At 39.7% G+C, this 9215-nt stretch overlaps 1 protein-coding gene across 1 annotated transcript in view; it reads right to left on the reverse strand.

Annotated features, from left to right (window-relative positions):
* The window catches only part of acss3 (acyl-CoA synthetase short chain family member 3), a 49527-nt gene that overhangs the window by 26677 nt on the left and 13635 nt on the right, over window positions 1–9215 (reverse strand). Inside the window, exon 9 of the mRNA XM_032505569.1 lies at window positions 5663–5766. Coding sequence (XP_032361460.1) covers window positions 5663–5766 — 104 coding nt within the window. The remainder of the gene's footprint in view (window positions 1–5662; window positions 5767–9215) is intronic.

A 9215-nucleotide genomic window follows, 5' to 3' on the forward strand; every position in this document is an offset into this window, starting at 1 on the left:
ATTTTGTAGGGGAGTGCATCTACATAGAAGACAAAAATGAAAAAGGATCTTTTCTAATATGAGACCATTCTTTATTAAACTTTAATACTTTACAAATACCAAAGCAAGTAAGCGCTGTGACTACTCTTCTGAAGCGATTTTGGAGAGGGAAATTAGGTAGAAATACGCTGGGTGAGTAGCATGATACCAATGTATTCATATAATAACCATCCAGACTAAAGTGAATGATAGTGACTGCATGTTGCTTCCTCTAAGTTTCAGGTTGTGATTGACTGGCGGGGCCAGCTCGTTAGTTTGATAATTTGATCAGACCTGCATGTCACGCGCACTAGCAACACATTTTGTATCCAAGAGCAATTAAATCAGTGTAAATGACGTTAGACCAGAGACAGACTTCTGTTGTAGATTAGTGTTACGTTTCCAGTCTCGCAGGTCCGAACCGTAACGTTAGTTGGGACAGATGGACCCCTTGTTTTCTTTAGGCTAATTATATTAGCTTTAGCCGGGCTGGTAGCAGCTTTCTGCTTGTTTCTTTAGGCTAACTATATTAGCTTTAGCCTGGCTGGTAGCAGCTTTCTGCTTGTTTCTTTAGGCTAACTATATTAGCTTTAGCCGGGCTGGTAGCAGCTTTCTGCTTGTTTCTTTAGGCTAACTATATTAGCTTTAGCCGGGCTGGTAGCAGCTTTCTGCTTGTTTCTTAAGGCTAATTATATTAGCTTTAGCCTAGCTGGTAGCAGCTTTCTGCTTGTTTCTTTAGGCTTACTATATTAGCTTTAGCCGGGCTGGTAGCAGCTTTCTGCGGGGGGAAATGGCCGGGAGACGTGATTATGTTGCATTAATCGGGTGATTTAGTTTGTATTTGCAGCAAACATATAACACTGACTACTGTAGCTTCACTGACTACCTACCGAAAACTATGCGCATAACTGTGTCAGCAGCAGCTGCTGCCTACAGTAGTTTTCTACACACGGAGAGCCTCACTTTCCCTAATAATAAACTCTGTCGGACTAACGTCACATTCACACGCTGCCCAAATGGCTACCTGTCTTAAAGGGGAAGGGTCGACTGGTAATAATCATGTTAAAGGAGAACGGTGAGAGTTTACTTTTCTATCAAGCAGCAAAAAAGGATTGGCGCCAACGCAACGCCTTGCAATGTGACTATCGCGCATGCGCACATCGCGATGTCGATGCTAAAACACAATATTGTTCAGCCCTACAATGTATTATCCATAACAGAGCAAACAACTAAATCACACACCACCAAAAGGCATAACCTACATTCACATGTGTAGTGGTGCCTGTTCTAAACCCATCAACACCTACATAGCTAATATAAACAGTAAATGATCATACAAAAGCCTCAATAAAAGATTTGTGTATGGGTATTTAAAGAACATACAAATGCCACAGAGAGGGAATGGCACTACCATTATTACCCTTTAACACATTGATTTTCTCTGCTAAGCAAAGACCCACAGTTTACAAAGCTTTGTCAACTAAATGTAATGCCCTATGGTTCACAACATGTCCAGACCAGTGATGTTTATGATTAACCTTTCAATTGTTAACAGTCAATAAAACTTTTTGACCGATTACAACCTCAATCACTAATCAGTTTAAAATTAAATTATTAAAACAAGAGTTGTTAACAGTCAGAACAAAACTAAAATGATCATCAATAGTCCAGACAACTAAAAAGAACAAATATTGGAGTCTTATCATGGCTTTCATTATTACCTACACCTGGAAGTGTTCTCTTTGTATCTGATCATATTTATCAAGTTAATAATGGGGAAATCAAAATTAACTATTTGGTATTAGTAAATGGGTCAGAATTGGGCAAAAGACGGCTAGTACTTTCTTTTTCATGAAGAGGCTTAGCTGAAATGAGATAGCCTTGTCGGCCTGTTAGAAGGTATTCTACCTTGAAATGCAGACTTTAGATGATGCAGCTTTGAACTAGAATGCAGCATATACTTTATGTGATAAGCCTACACTAGGATTTGCAATTTAAATTCAAGAGCCTGAATTGATCAATTACATTTCTGCAATATTACAATATTTAGCTCTTCACACTCCCAGGTGCGGACAAACTAATCAGCCAAGTGGGCTAATCTGCGCTCAGATCAGTGTGTTGCTTGTACAAACTCAAGGTCAATGGCTTTCCAACGGGCCAACAACAGTATTGATCCCATATTTAACACAGAGATGTCGTCTAGTCCAGTATCGATCCTCCATTCCCACAGGCTGGATATTACAAAACAAAGAGACATCCAATTGAGCTCTTTCGTTGTCGCTGGCACATTCATTGTAGTTCACTAGTACTTGGGGAGGACAGCAATCAAACGAAGTTGGTGAGGGGGGGCACAAGGTAAAATTAGCATGATGGCAAGTTGCCTTGACTCAAGCTTCCCATCCAAGAGGCTAACACAATTTTACCCATTCAAGAATCATACAAATTATCACAAAATAAGGCCTAAGAACAATGCTGGGAACGCAATATTTCAATTATATACTTACAACATGTCATTTAGTGGACGCTTTTATCCAAAGCGACATACAATTGCTATTTATGTCAGAGGTAGCATGCCTCTGGAGCAACTAGGGGTTAAGTGTCTTGCTCAGGGACACATTGGTTAATGTATCGCAGTGGGAATCGAACCCAGGTGTCCTTCACCAAAGGTATATGTGTCATATCCACTGCACCATCACCACCCTCTATCCTATCCTGACCTAAAACAGCCATTTGTATAACAGGCGACTGTGAGAAAGAGAAGATAAACCTTTAAAGATTTAAGGGGCATGACCTACTGTAGCAAACCTTTAAAGTCATGATAGTGACTCAGCCTCTGTGAGTCTGACAATCTAAAGTGCATTGGTGCAATGTGGCACTAAGACTTAACAGCAATTTCAAGGGTAGACCGAACAAAATGAAAGCCCTTTTGCACCAGGGCTGATTAAACACAAATTATTGTAATCTCGTTTAAGCGAAAATTTACAGAATTTACAAACCATAGGTTGAGTCAAGGTCTGTGTATTTTAGACTAGGTGAGGAATAAGACAGTAGAGACAGTAAGACTCATTATAAAAGTAGTCTGACTCAACAAATTCAAATTAAGTGCAGAAGCTGTTTTAATTTCTGCTCCTAAGCGGACCCGTGTTACCCGTGACTGTTGCCTTTTCTTTATCTCTTCACTAAGCACACACTAAGGTGTGTCAGCCAGTCAGTCACTCAGTGTCCCATATGGGTGCAGAGTCAATAAAACATTAGTGAACTCAATGAAAGGCAATTCCAATCAAACCCTTATTTAATTGCTGCCCTAGAATGGGACCGGTTGAAGTCTCTAGAAGTTTTCCCATCTGACTGTGGCAGACTTTTTTTTTTTTTGGGGGGGGGGGGGGGGGGGGGGAGATAAGATCTGTGGTGGCTTGGCATACTGGGTATTAATCAATAATATATTGACAAGAAGTTACAGAATAATGAAATCAGCCTTACTGCATGTGTATCCTTGAATACAAGGAATAAAGTCAGAAACTTGTTCAGTGGCAATGGAGCTGTTCCATTTATTGTTTTAATCATTACATCCAGTTATGATTCTCATTTTGACTTCTTTAAAATTGGTAAAAAAAAAAAAAATTTCCTCTAAAATGTTCTCCTGTGACTTCAGCCATTGTTACACCTGCCCTGTCTGCATATTGCTCTCTAAATTTGACTGTGCGTCAATTAACTGGCACAAATGATGACACGTCACTTTGTGTGATAATCAGTTCTCAAAGCAGCTTAGAAAATCAAACATTGGTGTCTTTAACGTAATAATTACTCTGGTAGAAGAGCCCTCATCTACAATACAAAACATCAGAAAGGATTAATCAATGTGGGAAGTGTGATAAAATGGGCTTCATAATGACAGTGTGCTTTCGAGGTAATAATGATTTTCTAGAGTTATGCCTCTTACCAAGGCCAAGTTAATGTCAATGGACTGATGAAATACAGCAAATACCACACGTATAGTCTTCTCACACTGATAAGCTTAAGACTACAGACCCAGTCTTAGCGATCGAAAAGAAGTTAAATTAATTTAAACATCCGTTGCAATTCATGCTAATAAAGTACTTGAGCAGAAAGGCTTTTTCAGTATCTTTATCATAAGAACCTAATCCCTAAAGTTTAAGGGTAAAGTGCTTCCCAACCTAGTAGACAAGTAATTGCACAAGGCAGCTTCACACACAGCATATAGTAGGGGATAAATATTTGAACACTTTTAACTTCAACCACCAAAAATCCAGTGACATCAAAAGGTCCCATGGCATTAAAATTTCAGTTTTTTAACAATAATATGTGTTCCCCCAGCCTGCCGTGATAGGTGTAAACCGAGCCCTTGGTATCCTGCTCTGCCTTTGTGAAAATTAAAGCTCAGATGGGCCGATCTGGAATCTGATGGTTACTTCCCCTTTCTCTGCTTTGCCTGCCCAGATAATTTGCGCCCCCCCCCTCCCCCCCATGAGAGAGAGACATCCTGGCTTTTAAACAAGGAAAGTGGCAGTTGTACAAGGCCACACCCCGAGCCTCCACCTTGAGACATCAGATATGGTATTAGTGGACCACTAAGTTCTACAGTATATAAAAGCATCCAAAGAGCAGCATTTCGTGGGACCTTTAATATATAGATTTACTGTGAATTATCATTAAATAATTTATTATATAATCTTGTTCCTTATGAGGTCATAAGGAGCAAGGTTATCTCCCCTTTCTGTGCTTTGCCCGCCCAGAGAATTTGGTCCACCCATGAGAAAGAGAGCGGCATCATGGCTTTCAAACGAGCAAAGTGACAGTTGGTCAAGGTCACGCCCCCACCCCCACCCCCACCCCCACCCTCCAACTAGCCTCTCCTTCTCCTCCTCAATAGCTACAGACACAGAAATGGCACGTCCTAAGGAAGGCTCATGGTGGGACTGGCTCTAGTGGCTGTAATTCTGGAATGAGACTTCAGATACAGTATTAGGGGACAACTAAGGCCTATATAAAGGCATCCAAAAAGCCCTATGTCAAGGGACCTTTAAGACCTTGAACTGTACACTCTGTATTAGGGCTGGGCAATAAATTCAGGGGAAATTCAGAAAGTTCAACAGGAAAAGTGTTAAGTGAAATTTCACAGTTCCAAGGTGTTTTCACTGTTGATTTGTTAAACTCACATCACCGTTTCACTGTTTTTTTTTAGGTTCATCCATGCAACATCTTTACAAAAGTCAATGAGTAATAGTGTTAAATAATCGTGATTTAAATATTGCCCATTTTTTTCCCCCCATAATCGGTCAGCGCTACTCGCTACACTCGTTATGCAGGCCTGGCTGTTATGGGACACTTTATACCAAAGAGACCAGAACATAATTTTGTTGAGTCCAGCTTTCCTTGCACAGCTAAGTCACCGATATCTAGGAATCAGTTTGCATTTCGTTTTCAAGTTTCACTTTTCTGCTTCCTGTCCAACATGCAACTTTGAGGTAAAAATGCATATGGAATCAGATAAGACGGGTGAACAATATATTTATATCAACTTTCTTTCACAGTGCAGCTTTTGATACAGGGCATCAACAAGGTTGTTCCGATTCAGAGCTCTCTCTCTCTGATTTCTGTCTTTACAAAATAAAAACCTTCCTACCAGTCTGCCACCAGTGATCCAGAACAGGAACCCCAAAGCTCCTCTTTGCCCATTCCAGCGTCTCCACGTCACATCGCTCTCCTGCCACAAATAATGACCGCAACCTGCAAGGACACAGAGTACATCTGTCAATCACCTTGAGGTAACATGACATATCAACTCTTTCAGAGGAATAGTCAGGATAACACAACAGCTTTGCAATTTTAATAATATAGTCTTTGTTTATACATCACATGATCATATCTGTTTAAAGCCCTTAACTGTAGATTTTCTGAAGACTTTAATGTGTAAAAAAAAAAGAAAAAAAAAAGTAATTTAGTGTGAGTATATGCTTCATGGATTTGGCCATCTCTGTGTCACTACGCATGCTTATTATATACTTCATGCTGACATGAAGCGAGACATCCTCAGACCGGTGCATCTCTTTGTTTAACGAGTTTTGCAAAGAGAAACTTTCTTTATGGAAACTGGGTTATATCAATTCAAAGAAAACACAGAGACAAACTATGACTGACAACTTCTCTTGATAATCTTTTCATCATATCCCTTTGTTCCCACTGAATAGTTTATTTTCTCATCCTGCTCTCTACCTGGATTATATTATGTTCTCTTTTGTCAAACAAAAGAAAGAATCTAACTTGATTGTTCTTTGGTCTTGGAAACATTGTATCGTCTGGTTTTCTGATTGTGGAAATGGGCTACAAAAAAATTGTGATTTAATGTTAGCAAGCAGAAAAACTTAAATAAAACATAAATATTCTGCCTTTGTTTATCCCCACCCAAATTAAAGGATTAAAGGATTAAAGGAGCTATTAAAGGATGCCTGGTGGCCTTCAGACAGTTTCATGGTTTCATGTCCAGTTTTTCTTCTTCTTTGATAAGTTTTAAAGAGTCTTGATTGTTTGAAGATCATTTCATAAAGATTTAAGAGGACATGGCAAGTAATTATGGGCTTTGAATGTACATTTTTGTTTAACATTAATAACGCTTTGTAATGTTATCATAGTTATAGTTTCATGATGCATTGTCATTTTATAGCCATAGAGGGAATTTTGTTTATTCTCCAATATAAAGTTGACCTCCCAAATTAACAAAATCGTTATAATAGTTCTAAATAGGTGCTTCCATTTGATCAATTACGTACACTTTTTGTGTTATTATTTCTTACAGCGGAGATATATACAGTATGTAGTATATGTAGATTGGAAACCAATGCTGACAGTACTACCTCAGTCGAGGTTCTAAGCGAGCTGAGGCGATACCAAAAGGTGAGGTAAAAACCTGTAGACTACTGATTGGTCGGAGAGAATTGTCACTGCGTCATCATTGCTAGTGACAGACGGGGGGGGTGTCCTGACCAAAACCCGCCGTGTTTAAATAGTTTAGACAACGTTTTTTTGTTGATTCCTGCTTTTTTTTAAACTAAATTTGTCTTCTGGCTGTGGCAAACAGCCACATGCCAAGAATCAAAAGCAACACACCTTCGACGTTCTGTGTGTGTGTGTCGCGTTAGGTCACGGTAATTTCCTGCTATGACGACCAGCCACGGCTCGCCTCACGCATGAGGCGGTACTAATCTGCAATGGATAAAGGAGGACGGGGCACAGCGGCCGAGTTGAGTCGAGCCGAGACGAGGAGGTACCATTAACGGAAAAAAACGCCATTATACAACAATTTGGCTCAGATCTTGTATTTGTGTTGATCAAGAACTCATAATAACTCATAATAACAGCTTCGAGGATAAAACTAAGTAACTGCCAGGCCCAATCCAAACACCATCACTGTGACAGAATACAACTGCCTAATGTGAAAGTTGTATCTTAACAACAATAATGAAACCTCTAAATTAACAATGTATCACCATTCAGCTTTCAGATAGATCCAGCCCTGCAGGAGCTGAGCAATGTCAGAGCATGTGGAATAAATGATTAACCCACTGCCCTGGCAGTGAGCTTAGAGTAAACCCCACTACACTCCCACTGCCATCATTGTTGTTTAGATTCTTTGTGGTTTTCATGTTTTCTAAGCAGTTCAATGGAAGTACAAGTGTGGAGGATTCACACAGACACTGTGACCTCAGAAATGGTCTTGGGAGGGCGATGGTTTGGCTGCTGCCCAAGCTCAGGGACTCTGTCAGTAATAGTCAGTGTAAACATCCTTGTTCTGTTTTCAGGAAGAAAAGATCTTAAACTCTTTCCTTCCCTTTCTTCACAAATCAAGGACAATATGTAAAAACATTAAAGTTGCAATCAAGGACAATATGTAAAACATGAATGATGGGGATGTGCGAGTTATTTCAGATTATACCTATCTTATCTCAACAGGTTGTTAGTTGTTCCCAAACTTGTTCAAATAAAAATGCCTCCTTCCATCTTAGATATCGATTTCAGTGCGCAACATTTTGTGTCCGCTGCCCACTGATTAAATGTAGGAGCCTAATTATCTACAAGTTAAGCACCATCTGTTTCAATATAAACGTAATCACATGCATACAGTATGAGGACAAACAACAACTTAATTGTTCCACATTCAAGCCAAGCAATGTATCACCTTTTAAGTTGATCCTGGCAACCACATTAGATTACCATTAAAGCCAAACTACAATGATAGTTTGTAAAGATAAGGCAACACAAATCTCGACAGTATGGTCTAGGAGTAGGCCAACAAAGCAGAAATCATTTTAAGGTCATCCACCTAATGGCCTTTTCGTTTTAAGTCTACACATTATTAACGGGCTTAACGCTGATTCTTTAAACTCAGTGTGACTAAATTGATCTGAGAATTAAAAAAAGACACCGATTTACGCAAAAGGACAATATAGCTAAAGTTGGTGGCAGTGGTTTTCCACACGGATGGACATTTAATCACCAAAATTAGTGCTTAATAGAATTTCAGTGTGTATGACCTGTTGTGTGTGTTAGCATTCAGGGCTGCAACTGTAAAAACATCCACAACATGGGACAAGCCAACATGGCATCATGACTTTGCGTAAATATACACGCCAAAACGCAAGTGTGCCAATTTGTATGTCATACAAAATGGCGTGTATTAAATACGCCATTTCATGAGATCAGTCTGGACAAGTAAAGTAGAGCCTGGTATAATGTATTCTCAGCAGTATATTTCAATGAGGCAAGACAAACAAGGTGCAAACATACTAAGCTTTTACTGTGCACCAAATATCACTATAAACTGAAGCCATGCACTTTGTCACTTGCTCTCAGCATTGTGTTAGTTCTCCTGTCTTTAAAGCACTACTGACTGCGTGTCTGCCCCTTTTGTCATGCTACATTTATGCAGCGCGTCACTGCCTTCACAACTTTAGACAGCCCTGCAGCCTGACTCTCAAAGTAGTTTTCACATCGATGGTGACAAGTAATATGGCTCAAACCCATTGATATGGGTCCAGGGCTGTGGAAGTTGAACGGGCTCTGGAGGGAGTAAATTTCTCGCAGTGTCAATAAACTGCAGACAGGGTATTTGAACTGTATCAAATTAAAGTTTAGGTCCTCCCTAGCATGAAATTATGTTTTTCATAACGAAGCTACATCGT

Source organism: Etheostoma spectabile, chromosome 23, assembly GCF_008692095.1.
Source record: "Etheostoma spectabile isolate EspeVRDwgs_2016 chromosome 23, UIUC_Espe_1.0, whole genome shotgun sequence".
Lineage (NCBI taxonomy): Eukaryota > Metazoa > Chordata > Actinopteri > Perciformes > Percidae > Etheostoma > Etheostoma spectabile.